The sequence below is a fragment of the Anabrus simplex genome, chromosome 1 (assembly GCF_040414725.1).
Source record: "Anabrus simplex isolate iqAnaSimp1 chromosome 1, ASM4041472v1, whole genome shotgun sequence".
NCBI lineage: Eukaryota > Metazoa > Arthropoda > Insecta > Orthoptera > Tettigoniidae > Anabrus > Anabrus simplex.
In genome coordinates this window covers 1,486,097,008-1,486,116,760 of record NC_090265.1, presented here as the reverse complement: position 1 = coordinate 1,486,116,760, position 19,753 = coordinate 1,486,097,008, and the positions used below count along the sequence as shown (strand labels likewise).

At 40.3% G+C, this 19,753-nt stretch overlaps 1 protein-coding gene across 1 annotated transcript in view; it reads left to right on the top strand.

Moving 5' to 3' along the window:
• LOC136861271 (semaphorin-2A) overlaps positions 1 to 19,753 on the top strand; it is a 798,296-nt gene that overhangs the window by 587,350 nt on the left and 191,193 nt on the right. The window contains exon 6 of the mRNA XM_068226104.1: positions 19,048 to 19,318. Within this exon, the coding sequence (XP_068082205.1) occupies positions 19,048 to 19,318 (271 nt within the window). The remainder of the gene's footprint in view (positions 1 to 19,047; positions 19,319 to 19,753) is intronic.

Sequence of the window (19,753 nt, the reverse complement as noted above, 5' to 3'; positions counted from 1 at the left end):
TACTCAGCATCCGGAAATATGAACAGAGCAAAGAACTCAATAATGTGAAACTCACAGTTAACACGTGAAAAGTGAACGAGGAAAGTGTTTGGCATTTGTGATGTTTCTTTTTAGACATTTCAGCTGGCAATCACTCCTATCACGTGTCAACACACTCCCGTTCTGCTACGAGTCATGACTGCACGCTTCGCGCCTGATCGTTTTAAAAATATACAAGGAAATATGTATGTATAACTACGGTATTGTTGAGTCTGTTATAAAGGGTGTTAATTACAATTGATGGAGTGTGACACCTGTGGACAGGTCGACATATTCTCGTCACATCATACTCACTAATATTGTAAATTAAATATCGATAAATGGCGACGATTCCAGAATTTGTTGATAATGTTTGAAGGGCCTCAGATTTTATAAGGAAAGAATTTACGCGGAAGTTTTTCCATTGTTAGCGTTTATTTATTTTTTCTTTCTTTCCACGTATTTAAATGTATTTATTTATAAATTTGCTCGTCAGCCCGTTGATACAATTAATATTCCTCACCCATGGGTCGGATTAATTTATATTTCTTAACATTAATTTCTATGGAGGCCGATAACCGCTTTCGCCTATTAAAGAACATTAATCGTTATAATTAATCACGACATGTATACTCGTTCTTTACTGTATGAACGTGTCTGAATTCTGAATTAGCCGGGCTGAGTGGCTCAGACGGTTGAGGCACTGGCCTTCTGACCCCAACATGGCAGGTTCGATCTGGCTCAGTCCGGTGGTATCTGAAGGTGCTCAAATACGACAGCCTCGTGTCGGTAGATTTATTGGCACGTAAAAGAACTCCTGCGGGACAAAATTCCGGCACCTCGGCATCTCCGAAAACCGTAAAAGTAGTTAGTGGGACGTAAAGCAAATAACATTATTATTAATTCTGTATTGCTTATTAATAGCATGCCAGTAACGTATAGTAAATTATAAACCTATTTGTTATAACGAAAATAATGTGTCGATGAGTCCCGTTATGAGAAAGAATGATGAGATTATGTTCGATTGATGTGATATTCTGTTTCAATTTTATTTATTTCCCAAAAATATTAAATCTGACGTGATAGCTGGAAGAGGGAGCACTTCACTCTGGGAGTGCTGTTGTGTAGAGGTTGGTTAAAATTCCAATCCTAGGTTATCTTCCAACTGGTTCTATAGCTTTCTACTTCAAATTTAGGTTAATTTTAAAATTATAGCCACCTGATTTCAAAACATAACATCCCATGCTTTAAACTCCACTGTTCGATCTTGGGAGCGTAGTTCATTAATCCAAATATTAATCTGCATTCCATTTAGAAATATGATAAAATTTAAGGACAACGCAGTATGATATAGACTCAGATTAATTAGTATTTTGTTTAGTTATAGCATCATTTTAATAAGTATAGTCTATAAACTATGTTCCCACTACTCCTCTGTGATTAAAAGTAATGATTTAACAGTATTTCCGACAACTTAAACATGTATTAACATTTTCTACTTTTATCATCACGCATTGCTGTTATACAGGGTTCAGCAGGAGACTATATTCTGTGGATTAAATGAGGCCCCGTTAACATTTATATGCACTCTACGTGATCGAGACCGGTCCTGTCCATGCGTATATGATATGATTACAGACCAGTAGCCACACAAAATCCTGAATAATCACATTACGTAAACAAACATGCTCTGGTTCCTTCTCGCGCGACGCTTACCTAAGAGGATTTTACGTAAATATCCCTTACTAATATAATTAAAAGCATTATATGTTATAATACTGAGTGGTGAAAAAGATTTCAATTTCCAATATCCCCTCCTATGTACGAGCTGACTACTGACCGACACGTTTACTTCGAATTGATACGACCTTGAAAATAAAGAAATTTTCCTCCTTCTTCTGCGGTGTTCAATCCGAAGAGTGGCTTGTAGCGGCATTCAATAAACTCCGTTCTGCGGCCAATCTCTTCAGTGCCAAATAATTATGACACATCGAGCGAGCTGGCCGTGCGATAAGGGGCACGCAGCTGTTAGCTTGCATTCGGGAGGTAGTGCGTTCGAACCACACTGTCGGCAGCCCTGGAGATGGTTTTCTGTTGTATCCCATTTTCACTCCAGGCAAATACTGGGACTGTGCTTTAATTAAGGCCACGGCCGCTTCCTTCCCACTCCTAGCCCTTTCCTATCTCATCGTCCCCATAAGATCTATCTCTGCCTGTGCAACGTAAAGCCAATTGTAAAGTAATTATGACAAAGTTTGTCCTGGATTACTTGGTTGATATACGATAGCCATTGCCTTTGCTGTTTCTTCTTTCCACAGTGTCCTCCATTGTTGTATGCACCAAGCAAGTTGACCGTGCGGTTAGGGTCGCGCCGCTGGGAGCTTGCATTCGGGAGATATTTAATTAATTTTTAATTTCGTGTGTGTATTTCTATCCGGGTACAGCCGTTGTAAGGCTGACCCTCCGATGAGGGTGGGTGGCGTCTGCCATGTGTAGGTGAAATGAAATGTCGTATGGCTTTTAGTGCCGGGATATCCCAGGACGAGTTCGGCTCGCCAGGTGCAGGTCTTTCTATTTGACTCCCGTAGGCGACCTGCGCGTCGTGTTGAGGATGAAATGATGATGAAGACAACACATACACTCAGCCCCCGTGCCGTTGGAATTAACCAATTAAGGTTAAAATCCCCGACCCGGCCGGGAATCGAACCCGGGACCCTCTGAACCGAAGGCCAGTACGCTGACCGTTCAGCCAATGAGTCGGACCATGTGTAGGTAACTACGTGTTATTGTGGTGGAGGATAGTGTTATGTGTGGTGTGTGAGTTGCAGAGATGTTGGGGACAGCAAAAACACCCAGTCCACGAGCCATTGGAATTAGCCAATGAAGGTTAAAATCCCCGGCCCGGTCGGGAATCGAACCCGGGACCCTCTTAACCGAAGGCCCGTATGCTGACCATTCAGTCAACGAGTCGGACATTCGGGAGATAGTGGGTTCGAACAACGCCACCTAGATTAGAACGCCGTGCGCTGAGCAGCACTGCTGCCAAGCGTAATCATACAAGTCTTGTCCACCCAAGAACAGTTTCTACCGGTAGGTACTTCTAGAATTGTTCCTTTTACTGCATTACCACAAATAAATATTATATTTCTTGTGACATACATCACTACTTTAATAAAACCAGTCTTATATCAATTTGTAATACACTAATACACTGTAACATAACTGTTTTGAACACTGAAAATCCAGAAACTTATAAAGGGAAAGATGGCTTAATTTGGCACGTTCACATGTTGCTTTTTGTGGGTTTTTTTCTTTACGTCGCACCGACACAGATAGGTTTTATGGCGACGATTGGACAGGGAAGGGCTAGGAGTGGGAAGGAAGCGACCGTGGCCTTAATTAAGGTACAGCCCCAGCATTTGCCTGGTGTGAAAACGGGAAACCACGAAAAACCATTTTCATTGCTGCCGACAATGGGGTTCGAACTTACTATCTCCCGAATACTGGATAGTGGCCGCACTTAAGCGACTGCGGCTATCGAGCTCGGTTCACATGTTTTAACTACACTCATATTAGCATGCTTAGTAATGAAAATATTAATACATCTTTTCTTAAATAATAGCTTTGTTAATAATAGTTATGTGGAATATAGAACAGTAATGAATAAATTTATTCTTATAATTTATATTTACAGTACAGTATGTATCGCAACCAGCGTTGCCAACCGTACTGTTTGAATCGTACAACCCTGTATGTACGGTTCGAAAGTCAAACCGAACGCCTTATATAGGGTTATTCAAAATGTTTAAATTAACATTGTTTTATTATTGGAAATGTTCAGATTTTTTATTCAATTTTTTCTTCTGTTTTAACGTACCTAATTTCTTCCATTTCTCCAGGGGACTCCCAAGCTTTAAATGTTGTGATTCACCTTTATACTCGTTTCAGATCAACCAATGAAGCACCAGAACAGTCTGACACGTAGGATTATTCTGCTTCATACTGCGGCCGGGATTACCCTACTTCAGACTTTATCAACTGTGGATCTAGTAGTCGTATATTTGTTCACAGTCACAATCTTGAATCAGCCCACACCGAACTCCGCCAATCGTTTCTTAACCCAGTGTGAAGTATGGTGTAACATCAAATCAGCATTCCAGTCTCCGAGGATTATCAGATTCTCATCCCTTTTAACATTCTTCACCAATTTCTTAAGGTCATCGTATATTTTTTCCCCACTTCTTCATCTTCATAGCCTTGAATCGATACGGTGTCTCTTGGTTTGGTAATAAAGAACTAGCAATCGTACTGTAACATTTAACTAACTACCGCAATATATCTCTTTCTACTAATAAAAATATTTAAGGGGCTCACGTCAAGGTTTAATAACTTGGAGACATAAGTTTTATATTTACGTTACAAAGAATGAAAAATCGATTCACTTCAGCGATCTGCTATGTCCATCTCAACGTAAGTACATTGCTAGTACTACTATTACGACTAATACTACTACTGCCCTTATGACCTCAGCTACCAACCTGATCGTCTAAAATGGTGCCATCTGGATGACCTGCCTCCTAATTTCGAAATTTCCACTGTGCTGCTATCTGGCAGCGAAAGTGGCGTAGGCCTACTACTAGACGCATTTTATGGCCGTATCATGGGCGCCCGCAGGATCTTTTCCAGGGGGGGGGGGGCACATTAACAATTTTCTTGAATATAAAAACCAATATAACGTCAGCAACATTAAATTGTTTACAGAAACTTCCAGTTATAACATATGCTAGCTGACTATCAGTAATTTCAGTTTATGAAATAATCTAGTATGATATTAAACAATTGAGCATCAACATCTTTAGAATTCCAGGGGGGGCAAGTGCCCCCCCTTGCCCCCCCTTGCGGGCGCCCATGTGGCCGTTGATTTCATTTTGCCGCGTAACACTGATTACTGCAACAGAGATCGATCCCGCAAACATAAGCTCATGAGTCGGGCACTCTGTCACTGATCCGCGATGTTCAATAATCAGTGTTATTTGTTTTACGTCCCACTAACTACTTTTTAAGGTCTTCGGAGACGCCGAGGTGCCGGAATTTAGTCCCGCAGGAGTTCTTTTACGTGCCAGTAAATCTACCGACACGGGGTGTCGTATTTGAGCACCTTCAAATACACCGGACTGAGCCAGGTTCGAAGCTGCCAAGTTGGGGTTAGAAGGCCAGCGCTTTAACCGTCTGAGCCACTCAGCCCGGCGATCCGCGATGTTAACAATAATAATAATAATAATAATAATAATAATAATAATAATAATAATAATAATAATAATAATAATAATAATAAATGGCATGAATTTAACGTACCTTCAATACCTAAAGAGATTCCTGTAGTGTGGAATTTCTTTCTGAAACGTGGTTGTTGAATATTCTACCAAATCTACTGACAAGCCTCTGTCACAAGCACTCTTATAATCTAAATGACTGCAGCGGGGTTCGATCCCATAGCTTGAACACAGAAGGAGAGTGGCTAACCCTTCGGACTTTGCAACAAGTCTTACTGATTTAAGGAGATACCCAAACCCCATGGCACTACAGCCCTTGAAGGGCCTTGGCATACCAAGCGACCGCTGCTCAGCCCGAAGGCCTGCAGATTACGAGGGGTCGTGTGGTCAGCACGACGAATCCTCTCGGCCGTTATTCTTGGCTTTCTAGACCGGGGCCGCCATCTCACCGTCAGATAGCTCCTCAATTCTAATCACGTAGGCTGAGTGGACCTCGAACCAGCCCTCAGGTACAGGTAAAAATCCCTGACCTGGCCGGGAATCGAACCCGGGGCCTCCGGGTAAGAGGCAGGCACGCTACCCCTACACCACGGGGCCGGCTTTAAGGAGATACAGAAATGCTTAAATAACGCTCAGTACGTTTTACTTTTTTATTCAAAAGCTGTGTAATATCCTTATTTTGAAAAATCGAAAAAGATTTCTTTCAATGTATCACCGAGTATAATGTTGTTTGTCTATCATTTCGAATTTTGTCCTGAACTGATTCCAGTAGCGGTGATAATGGGATTCATGTTCAGTGGTAATCTCATCGGATTGCTATAATTACTCATTAAAGTCCCATGTTTTCTAATATCAGTCATTCCGCTTACAGTCCATGTATGACCATGACGTACACTCTCGCCAGCTGACAAACAAATGACTATCACCACTCCTCCTGGTGGTCATTAGATGATGGCGCTGCTATTTCCTATTGTCGGCGATTAATACACCAAACTGAGTATGATTAAGTTTGCTGCAGGTGGGCGAGGATGGTTAGGGTTAAATCAACTAATGGATCTCCCATTCTTTGTCGTTATTAGCCTTTAAAATGTTCGAAAACTTTTAGATTTGTCACAAATAAGATAAAATCGCAATATTACACTTGCTCAGTCATGCCGGCACATTTAATATACTGCAGCGGAGATTTTTCTCTCACATGTTTCAGCCAATAGGAATTGACAATATTTAGCTTTTCTGTGGTTTCTTTTCTGACGATATTTCGAATGTTGTTGGTAACTTTGTGGATGTTTTGGAATGCTTTTAGCACTTCAGTCGCTTTATACGTATTATACTTGGCATCGTATAATTGAAGATTTTTGATGATGTCTCTGGGTCATAGTCTGCGAAGTCACTTCATTTAGTTTAGCGAGTCACCTTCTGTTTTACGTTTTAATTCCGTTTGCGTGATTTCTAATGTCACTCGGTCGGAATTCATGCTACTTGATTATACGGAAAGTTTATTGCCGTTATTTCTACTTCATATACAGTTTCTTTTACATAAAAATTTGCATTTGGATTACACTTACTATTTGTGCATCTGAAACGAACCGGTTTTCAGTTCGTGCTGGATTAATGCGTAATGCGGCCTGTTTGATAGTAACCAGTATGTTACGAACCGTATAATTTTCACAGGCGAAACGCTTGCCTCCAAAAATGTTCTTGTTTTGGCAGATAGCTTGAAGGGCACACACGTTTTCAGCACCTCAACAATAACTTCGTTCCCGACACTTAAACATTCAAATTCTTCGTTCATACGCTACAATAAACAGAACCGTTATTAGCCCGCGGTTGATTTTAAAACAGTGAATTTCATTTCATTCACTCTCGATATACTTCTACTGTAGATAGTTCTCTCACATCCACCGCAAGTCATTGTTACTTTGAAAGAGCGCGCTTTTCTTACTTTCACCGAATGTGGTAATTATGTGGCCACAGATCGCGCCACCTCTGATGGATAAAAAAATACATAGTCTTCTTCACAGAGGATCACAGCTGATCAGAGCTGCTTAGTAGGAACAAAGAAAATAGTGTAATTTCGTTCTTTCATGCTGTCTCGCTTTCAATTCTTCCGTATAAGTAAGAATATTTTTGGGGCGGGATGGTGGGTTTCTAGCAAGTATAGAGGAAGGACCTCTTCTCTCTGCTAATTCAGGTATCGCAAACATTTTTCAATCTTTCCAAATGATTCCCAACTGCATCCCACCTAAAGGGTAAGACATGCCGGGTGTATTACACCTCACTCAGCGCTCATCACTCCTGTCTCTTCACACAGGCAGCTGAGAGATGCAAAACAAACCCATATATTTCAATAGTGGCGTTCATGCCGGCACTTCACTCATCCCTCTTCTCTCCGCTCCTCCCTCAAGAATGAAATCGGTTTGATTTTGGAGCAATGTGTTTCTTGAGTGCTGTTCTGTGACTGTTTGGCTCGAGGCCAAGGCGTTTATCGCAACGAATTATTGTACGTTAAATTCGGTACTGTGACCTTACCAGTGAAACTATTACGTTTTACTGGATTTCCTTACATTGGGTCAATTTGACGTGACGTGTATTGTTTTTTGTTGTTGTTTTTCTTTTCTGAAGTCAGTTCTTCACGACTGTTCGCACCGTCCTAATGCAAAAGAAATGTAAAACGTCGCGCTGGATATATATTGATTATACGTACAAAAGACAAGTTCAAGTTGCTTCCAAAGCTTACGCTCAAAATAATCCAACGGTAATACAACATCAGTCACCAGATATAAGCACAAATATCCTGAGGTGAACTCGTTAGCAGTTGATAAATACGGTAAGACACACCCCGAAGCACATCATGTTTCTTCAGCCGCTTACCAGCACAGTCATACGCAGCTGCTTATCAACAAAGCCATCCTGAAGTGCACAACGTAGCACAGAGGCAGTACGAGAGAACTAATCCTGGAACACGCTTGCATCCATAGAAGAAAGAGTCTCACTCAGGATTGGCATTCGATCGAGACGAACCTTACGAAAACTACATCGGCACTATGAATGAAAAATGTCAGTACTGTAATGCACTGTATTGGAAGAACAAGACGCGGGTTCATCTAAAGCATCGCCATTTCATCGAACGGATTCAACAAAACGACGGCTGTTTCCAGATGGCATATTTTGTTGCTAAGCAGATTGTAGAAGAATATTTTATGCCAACTTTCAAAGTCAAGTTTTATCATTTACAGGGAAGATTGCTGCCAGATTCAGAAGAGAAAGCTCAGTTTTCACAAATTTATTTTGTCGGTGAAAATGAAAAGGGAGCGCATCTGATGTGTTAAGCAGCTATTAGTGAAGCAACTACAGCGAATGCTTCATGTTGTCAGTATATAAGGGACTTGAAAACGGCTATTGATATGGTTCCACCAGATTGCGGTAAGTTTCAATTCGTAATCCACGCTGACAGAAAGCCCGCTGACAGTCGTCGGGGTAGCTACAGTGTTCCGACAGCCACTGAAGTAGCTCAGGCGATAGTTGGATAGCAGTTAATAAACCGCGATATTAATCTTCAAAGTCAAGGCGATCAGCTAAAGTGGATCAGTGAACTTCATCGATCTTATAACGCTCTAAAATATCCACATACATTATGCCACTATGATGATTGGTATTCGAGAGATATACTGCAACGAAACACGATAGCGAGAACTACTTACTGCGATATGTCGCATTATTCAATCAGTATTTTGGTCAAAGTGTACGCAAAACTAGGGACACAAAATTGAATTACATTAGATTTTTTCAGGAGCTTAGAGCAGATAACTACCTACATTCATCTGAAAGTCATTGTAGGAAGACAGAATGTTCAAGCTGACGAAATGTGTAGGCATCATATTTCGCCGGAAGACCATGAACGTTGTCAAGACGGAATGACATACGTCTGCCAATACGAGAGTTGAGATTTGTTCATCACATGCAGCCTTAAGTTTTCAGAAATTCAAGAAGCACTTTACCTGGACAAAAGCGCTACCACTGACCTGTTATAATTGTGAAAGTTAAGTAAAGGAGTTAACGTACCTTCTAATTAAAATACAATGTTTTAGAAAAGTGCGGCGTTGCACGTTATTAGTGGATTGGGAAAATATAGGCTCGCCTCGTTTTCACATCTTGCTATATGTAAGAAAAAAGGCCTCTCTCCCAACATCATTGATCACTATGTGCGCTGAAATTACAATTTCTACTCCAGACCCACTTCAATATTATATAGTCAAGGCCAATATGATACATGTTGGATATGAAAGCTCGAAAATAAATTGTCATCGTATGAAAGATGGAACATACATCAAAAGTGATCAAGGGATACAAAGGGGTAAAGATGACTATCCAAAGTATAGACTACAGATGGTCAGATGATGGTCTTTTTAGGGTGAGCGTAAAAGGAATTGTTTAGACAATGGCTAGTTTTATATAATCCTGTTTTATCGCGTACTTTCAATGCTCACATCAACGTCGAATTAACCAGTTCTGTGAAGTCAGTCAAGTATATTTGTAAGTACATCACCAAAGGGGATGATTAGGCAGCCGTTGCTCTGGAGAGCAAAGGCCTTATTTATGAGATAAAGATGTACAAAAGTTGTCGATATATCAACAGTTCTGAAGCAGACTGGACGATCAGATTCACGAACAATATTCGACTGTCGATCATCTTTACATTCATCTTGAGGATGGCCAACGCGTTTACTTCACCACGAAGAGTTTGGCAGAAAACTTACTAGTCCACCAAAGACAACGCTTTTGGCTTATGTCAAGTGGATGACTTAGCGAAAACGCTATTTTATGCAGAAGTTCCTACATACTATATTTTACAGAATAAAACATCCGTTCGTCGTAAGCGAGAAGTGTGTGTTAACAGATATCCATCATCAACTGTAAAACAGAACATTTACATATAAGTAACACTATGATACTCGAAGGAATGTAATTAATTAAAATGTACTTGCTTTAATGGACACTGCTACATCTAAATGTTTCATATCCTGTATTATTAAACTGTTTCCATTATTTTGATAAACACACAGAGAATACTAGGTGGGCCTATTCATAAAATATAAAAATACAATTAATTATATACCCATTGGGCCTACCTGATAGATGACCGAAGGAGCTGTTAGTTGCTGAGTTTCAACTGGTTACGCGTTCTCATTTTCTCTCCAAGTTCATGACCACAGACGCTGTCCTTTCTCTTCCCCGCAAGCTTTTTAGCTAATTCTAGAATTAAAATTCTAGAATTAAAAATATTGACAGCTAACGAAACGCTCTATGGAAGTAGGATATAAAGCTTTCCTTGACAACGTAGGTACAAGTTTCAACAACATACGCTTTTCTGAATGAAATGCACCTTTCAGATCAGAAAATCTAGCTTCTACTGTTGTGTATTCACACATAGTGGTCTTGCCATCCGCAATATTTAACATACTATCTAATACATAGAAAACCTGTCCCACATTGGGTATGGTAAAGGTTCCCTTACATCTCTTCAACCAGTTGTTACGAATACATTTAAGTCGATATCCAACCAAGCAAAATTAAAACATTGTTTTACATTGATCAGAGCACACAGTGTCTCTATGCGGCGGAAACCATGGCAAGTGTAACGGACCCAGTCAATGAAAAAAGGGAAACCAGGTTCTTTAGAAAAAACTTGCGTCCAAAGAAGTCACTAGCTCACAACCCATCTTCCGATTGAGACCGAATCGAGAACTTTTTGAAGAAAGTTGAGAAGATAACAACTACTATGAGAAAAGGAAGACTATCATTTGATGGGCACTTTAAGAAGATGAATCCAAAGATACTTTGGATACTTTGTCCAGAAGAAAAGTGGAAGGCACAACCTCTATGACAAGGAGGTTCATATGCACTTGGAAGAACTAGGGGTCCAAGCGGGAGATCTACAACAGTTAGTGAGAAAATTGCGGGAATGAAGGATGCACCGGAGAAATCAACCCGCGCATCACGTCAGCTGAGGAACGACAAAGGAGAAGTCAGACTTATGAACATCTGGAAGGAGTGCAAAGGAAAGGAAGACTAATGTTGCAATACTCTGAGTCGATGGGACGGATGGCAAACACTTTGCCTAAAGCAGAACCCTTTTGAACTCCTGGCCAACCGTTAATACCTGTTAACATAATTACCGAAAAAAACATCGCATTTGGATTCTAGGTTATGCAAGTCAAAGTTTGATATTTAGTTATCAAAGCGTTTTACTTCCAGAAAATTTTCAATATTTCATTTTCATTGTAGAAAACATGCTTTGATTAAATTCATATGAATAATAACACAGTAAAGGTTTTCGCCTATTCAATACTAATATGTATTTAAATATTTTAAATTACATGGAACTAGTTTCGACCCACCTAGGGGTCATCATCAGCCATATTAACGCATAAACAACTCTTGTCGAATCCAAAAACATGTTATTTTAACGGTAAGAATCTTTATGGATTTATAATTTATAAAGTGAAGCGTGGTAATGAAATGAGAAGTGTTGGTATGGAACAGGTGAGTAATAATTAATAATTATACGAGGAATATACATACTAAGAAGTTTGGAATAATGTATACATTATTACTCACCTGTACCATATTAACACTTCTCATTTCATTACCACACTTCACTTTATAAATTATAAATCCATAATGATTCTTACCGTTAAAATAACATGTTTTGGGAATCGACAAGAGTTGTTTATGCGTTAATATGGCTGATGATGACCCCTAGGTGGGTCGAAACTAGTTCCATGTCATTTAAAATATTGTAAATACATATTAGTATTGAATAGGTGGAAACCTTTACTGTGTTATTATTCATATGTTATTCTCAGTTCAATACGGACCAACAACATGAAATTCATAACCTTTGTTGATTAAATTCGTACACCATTCTGGGGAGCACAGCTCTTACAGATCTTAAACAAATTGCTGTGATAATACAGTACAGAACTGTATACATCAAACCGATATGCCGGTCATTTTTATTTTGCATTAAGGTCTGAGTATTGTAGATGGTCTTGCTCAAACCGTAATATAAAAGAACATGGAGGCCGAAGTACATGGACTGCTGGTATTGGCTAACACGAAAATGTCACGTGCATATTATACAAACGGCGGTAATTTAACAAGATAATTGTAACATCATAGGGAAAATCACTTTTTATAATTATGAAAGGGCTTCGCCAACGAGTACGAACCACATAGATCAACTAGAATCGCATATATTGTACTAGAAAAGAAGCTAATTATTTAGAAATTACAATTAGTCAAATAATGTTTCTCTTGGATTTCACTCCGCTGGATAGATGAAAATACATGATAAAACTGTTAAAACTATATTTATAACATCATTTTGAATGTTTCAAAATAAATGAATATGCGAAATTCCTCAATTTATTCGCTCTCGTGAGAACTATGAAACATAATTTGTTGCCGCAGTTTTGAAGTGATGGACAAATTCTTATATTCAGCACCCAATGAAAGGGGAGTACACCCGAAATGATAATGTTATTGGCTTTACGTACCACTAACTACGTTTTGACGCCGAAGTGCCGGAATTTAGTCCCGCAGGTGTTCTTTTACGTGCTCGCAAATCTACCGTCATGAGGCTGAAGTATTTGAGCACCTTCAAATACCACCGGACTGAGCCAGGATCGAACCTACCAACTTGGGTTCAGAAGGCCAGCGCCTTAACCGTCTGAGCCACTCATCACTAGTACACCCGAAATGATTATGTTAACCCAATGCTAACATAATGTTCACATATGGCATAGCAGCACTTCACACTAGTGTTGGCTACTGAATGCATGATTCGAAGCAGTGTATCGATTCATTCAAGTGTCCGAGTGAATCGATTCACAGGAACGGCGAGCTCACGGCACACGATTCAGCTTACTCCCAGCGGACAGTGCTGAGTGGCGCACTCATTGTACGTTGACGGGGAGCCGAGCTTCCGTTGCAGCGAGACAGTGAATCACGGCACGTCGAAAGAATCGTGAACGAGCGCGACTCAGTGAGATACAAGATAAGTTACACGCGGCTCCTTATCGGCTCACTGGACACGGGCGGAGAGCCGAGCTTCCGCTGCAGCGAAACATGCAGCGAGCCATGGCACACCGAAAGAATCGTGAACGAACACGGCTCAGTGAGACACAATATACACATGGCTCCTTATCAGCTCTCTGGACACTGGCGGAGAGGCGAGCTTCCGTTGCAGCGAGACATACAGTGAGCCATGGTACATTGAAGGAATCGTATGCTATAATGGACTCTCGAGCTCAGCTCATTTGAAAATAATACCCATTTGCATTCACCGTTCTCTTCTTACAGGGAGGTTTAAATAATAGATGGATTTATTTGCAGTGTTAAAATGGTAGTCAAAACATAATTCCGAAGTAGCAAGTAAGTAGGTAGGCTATTAGGTTATACTATTTATTAGTTTAATGAATCTTAGAATTATAACTTAGTTGACATTTGACAAATAAACTCGACTCTAGCCTGCCCTATGACTATGAGTCATGCTCATGACCACTCAAAAGTACCTGTTTTATATTGGAAGAACGGCTCAGTATTCACTCAGTTCATATGTCACATCGTTGCACAAGACTTCAATCATATGTGGACAGATGCAATAACTTAACCAACAGTATGTTGAATCAGGAAACCAGCGGGCTACTTTACATCTCGGGTAGCCTATACAAAATATGACGATTTAAAAAATCCTAAGCTGATAGAAAAATACATATTTTCAAAAATGACTGAGCGAGTTGTCGTGTGATTAGTATCGCGCAGCTATGCGTTTGTATTTGGGGGATGGTGGGTTCGAATCCCTCTCTCGGCAGCCGTTAAGATGGTTTTCCGTAGTTTCCCCATTTTCACACCAGGAAATGCTGGGACTGTAATTTAATTTAGGCCATGGCTGCTACCTTCCTAATCCTAACCCTCCCCACCCTGCGTCACCGGAAACCTTCGATGTGTTAGAGTGACTAGCATTTTTTTCTAAGAAAGGAGTTCATAGTATGAAGACCAGATGGCACCTGCGAGCACTGAATGCTGTTGCTGCTGTCTTACCAGCACATACTACACAGATGCAGTAGGAGCGGTGACTAATGTGCCATGAATAGGATCACTGTATCGATTCAGTAACGTGAACGGAATCAAATGAATCGATTCAGTAAAATGAATCGAATATCCCACCACTATTTCACGCAATGATAGTCACCTAGACAATAAAGATATAATAGGTTTTTGCCCATTAAAGAGCATGAGTGCAAAAACCCTATTGATTCTAAACATTGATATTTAACCACATGGATGAGTTTCAGTTCGGTGTAGTCTGCTTGGTAACAGGTAACCACAGAATTAATCGGAAGGTGTTGTTAGTGTAAAGCCCTGCGTTTCAAACCCAGCTAATCTCTCCAAGTCATTATTTCTTCTGTGTTACAGTATACAGATTGCTCCGTCTGTCACACTTCTAAATTTTGTTATACTCCTAGATCCACCCAAACATTTCCGCAGGCAAGCACAGATTATTGTAAAATACACTTGCATCTAAATAACTCAACACATTGAAGCACATAGACACTGACGGAATATCACAATATCAATTATATCTAAATTAATAGTTTTTCGGGAAACACGAATAGGTTCACCGTTTGGAATTAGAGAAAAGCCTTCCCTAACCTCAGACTTATTCTCAAAATGATGTATGCACACTACAGTTTTGTCATCGATTTCAAAATAATCACGATGTATATTCTTAATCCATTTTTCTCTTAATGTTGTATTCCGTAGAAAACTTGAGAATAGTTGTATGAGAGACATTGCCATACTTAGATACTTAAACCTGCTTCACACCGATCAGAACAAACACATACATTATGCGTATAAATTGCAGATCCAAATTGTCCTCTGACGCATATAAATATACTCACACACTTACATTCTACAAAAACTAACATTTATCGTCAACTTTCATGAAATTACACCGACTACATAGGATAAGAACAAACCAAAACAAACACACATTTCGGCTACTCGATACGTGACAAAACGGCTGCCAAATTGGGCGACTGGCCATATTTATATACATTCAGTTTGTTCGGTTTATTCTGCCTGAGCAAGCTTCTGCTTGGTGGAGTTTATCTCGCAACTGGAATTCGCTGTTTTTCAAACGTTTGGGCCGTCTTGGCCATAAAAGCTCCTTCCAAATTGTTAGAAATTATTTTTATTGTACTGCATACAAGAAGGACTAAACTCCAGAAGCTCACCATGGTTAAAAATATTTTAAACATTTAAGTGTTATGGTATACTTTGTCAGACGTAGGCGGCCTATTATTTTAGGAAGTATAAATAACTAAAAAATAAAAATAGCGTTTCAATGTTCTTTTATTTGTTATCTAGTTACTGTCTTGCTAATGGGTTAACGATATATTTATTATAATGATAATTATCATCGTATCACCTCAGCTACCACGTGAGGACATTTTAATTTGACGCCATCTGGCTCTCCGCTCGTTAATTTCGACATTTCCTTTTAGTAGAGGGCAGAATAGACCGAATCTCTCTTGGGCGTCTGTATCTCACTTTCAATTAAATTTTGTCGGGTAAACACCAAATATGTCACCAGAGATCTCTTACATGCGGACGTCGTACGACATGGAGTGAGTGTCACATGGACTTTTTTCCGCCCTTCAGACACCCGACTACCTCTGTCGCATTTGAACCCGCTGTCTTAGATCCCGAGGCCGACACTCTACCACTGATCCGCACAGGCAGCACTGGCAGACTGTAACAATGCTCTAAACATCTCACATTCATGTAAGATACAACAATTTTTTATTAAAATTTTACACAAAGTATTTTGATCATTACATTTGATTCTATTAATTATCTGGATTTCCTTGGAACTGCCGTGCTTCTAGTTTTATAGCATTTCAATATAATTTCAAATCCTTGTGAAAAAGGGAAACCCACAACCTGTTTTCCAGTCATTGACCGGGTCAGGGATGTAATGAATGAAACATATATAGGCTGTTATTACAATGGGTTCGCCACTCCCAAGGTGATTTATTAATGAGTGATAAATGCTATGAAATGATAATGGAGAGTGTTGCTGGAATGAAAGATGACAGGGAAAACCGGAGTACCCGGAGAAAAACCTGTCCCGCCTCCGCTTTGTCCAGCACAAATCTCACATAGAGTGACCGGGATTTGAACCACGGTATCCAGCGGTGAGAGGCCGACGCGCTGCCGTCTGAGCCACGGAGGCTTCCTCAAATCCTTGTATTTTTGGAAAAAAATATATAATTTGATATCGAGAGATATCGGTATTTTGTTTTGATAATATCGGCATAGTAATAATTTCATTAAGTATCGATAGGTGCTGCATATTCCACTGTTTGTATTCGAACTCTAGTCCAGCCAATCAGAAGCTCAGAGCAATGTATTGATTGGATTGGATATTTCCAGGTTGCAATTCCATCTTCAGTAGCACTATCTTTTACAGAATTATCAGAGTTCTCTTGTGTGGATGTTGTTATTGAAAATATTAATTCAAAGAAAAACGACATATTTATGGAAAAACCGATTTATGCGATAATTTTTTTCTTACTATTTGTTTTACGTCGCACCGACACACATAGGTTTTATGGCGACAATGGGATGGGGAAGACCTAGGAATGGGAAGGAAGCGGCCGTGGATTTAATTAAGGTACAGCTCCAGCATTTGCCTGATGTGAAAATGGGAAACCACGGAAAGCCATCTTCAGGGCTGCCTACAGTGGGGTTCGAACCCACTGTTCCAGATTACTGGATACTGGCCGCACTTAAGCGACTGCAGCTATCGAGCTCGGTTATGTGATAAATTTAATCAACATTTCGGTATCGATATATCGATAAATCGAAGGGAAAATATCTGTATTTCTTAAAAGCGATATATCGTTCCCATCCCTAGTCACACATTGGACAACATGCTGATGCAAGGCCGCACTAGTATATCTAGTTGGCCTTGGCTGATGGTATCGCGGGTCGCGAAAGATTAACCTGGATGTTGGTGCAGGCCTGGCTTATGTTAGGAAAGGCCCAAGATGGCCGGCAGCGCAACCCCTCGGCTCGTTGATGACAGATCACTCCATTGATACCGTACATATCGTTTAGGCAGTACGCCTTACAGGTGGTTGACAAGTGTTGATAACTTTAAATCGAATGCGGAAGTAGAATCGATTGTACCCCTTTCCGTAATCGACTTTGCGTCCTCGGCTCACTTCAGTCAAGCAGGGAAAGTCCCTGGTCGCACATCTAGTCTGAGGATGGTGGAGTGACGACCTCTTTTTTGTGCTAGTATTCCTACTGCGTAATTTACATAAATCGGTAATATCTAGTACGTGTCTTCTGGTAATTTTTCCTGTAAATCATACAAATGTATTGTGTGGCCTTTGTTTCTTTAATGAACATGCAGATCTATGAGTTAATTTAATTTTGCGTTAAAAAGGGGTTGGCAGGCCTGGAAATCTTGGGTCGGGATGTTGATTCCTAGCAGTAACAGCCCTAGCGGCGAACTTACGTGGGTCCATATTCGACTTCGGCGTCTTCTATGCCGCTCTCGCTAACTCAGGCTAGCTCACTCGCTCACTCAGCGTAAAATTCCATCATTTCTGGGTTTGCGCGTCTTTCTTCATCTTAGCACGTGCCAAACATAAATGCGTGACATTAAAATCTAAAATTCGCATACAGGGGCCGCTGATTTTATCCTTTGGTAGGGCACCATATTGCTGTATATACGTTTGGGGATCGCGGAGAAATGGTTGTTGATGTTTATCTAGCAAATTCACAAAATTGACTATTTTTTCAGACAGAATGATTGGTCATAATATGATTTGTGCAACAGCTATTGATAGTAATCGTACTGATGCTAATAAGTTAAATTGGTACTGAAAAATGAAAGCAAATTTTTCGGTCTCTTATACGTCTTTTCACTAGAGTTTAATCCTTATGTAAACATGGTATGTCCACACCTCCGCCAAAGAAACAGTTGTGATTCGCTGAGCGTATAGTACCGACCTCCACCCCGTCAACGTCTCGTGTTCGGACGTACAGGGCTGCGCATCGCATACGACAATAGTGCGAAGATCTGAACATCTGAATAAACGACAAAAACCTGGATTCTGTTCACTTAGTTTATTTAACACGTTAACAATCCACTGCCTATGGTCACTTCTGAGCGGTTTTCCTCTTTTGTGCTTCACTACACGTGATGGTCCTACCTCCTGCTCCATTTCTCTCACTATGAATACTGGCACTGACTGCTGCAACACCTTATCTCCACGCTGTACAGCTTGGGACTTACCTTCACTACGAGAAGACTTCCCGTATTACACCACGCCTTGTGCCTTCATTTCTCGTTATTTAATCACTATTTTATATATATAAAAAACATATACCGGTATATATGACAACCATTTTATTACGTACAGAGTGAGTGCGACGGTTGCTTCTCCAATCAACTACGTGTATGTCCACGTGCAAAGGCAACGTGCTCCACTTGTTTGTTTACATCAGGATTAAACTTGTGAAAATACATTTTGTTATAAGATATGGCTGTAGTAAAGCTTTTTCATGAGTTTTAACGATGCTGAATGTACACTACATTTTTATATTGTCTTCGAGGTACGTAATAAAGAACACTCATTTGGTGAATTACGTTTCATATTTTCCTTTTTAGTCTAACCTGACGCATCTGATGCGTAAGGAGTTCGTCCCTGGAGTGGGACTAGGAATCGCCAAGTGTCCTTACGACCCTGCAGACAACTCAACAGCAGTGTGGGTGGAGCGGGGTAATCCTGGTGATCTGCCAGGTCTCTACAGCGGCACGAACGCTGAGTTTACCAAGGCTGACGCCGTCATCTTCCGAAGCGACCTGCACAACTTAACAACGGGTCGCAGCGAGTACACCTTTAAACGTACGCTCAAGTACGATTCCAACTGGCTCGACAGTAAGTACAAAATTTCCTTCTTTCTTGTTTCTTGTTCTTTCATGTTTTGTATTAGTTTTTGGTGTCTAAACGTCGCACTTGCACTTGGAAGGAGTTTCCGATGCCGCAAGAAAGGCCAGGGCTAGGACTGGAAAGGCAGCGGCCGTGGTCTTCATTAAAGTACAGCCGTAGTATTTGCTTGATGCGAAAATTGGAAACCACGGACAAGTTCGTGGCTGCCAACTGTGGGATTCGAACTCAGCATCTAAAGAATACAAGATTCCAGCTACATGAACATTTATGTATTCTACGATAATGTGTATGGCATAAGATTCGCCTGTTAGTAATATTCAGATCCAGGCCTCAGACTGCTTAAAACTGACAGCGACTGAAAGAAACACTTTGAAAAGTATCTGAATATATTAGATAATATGAAATTACTTTAAGTTCGCAGAG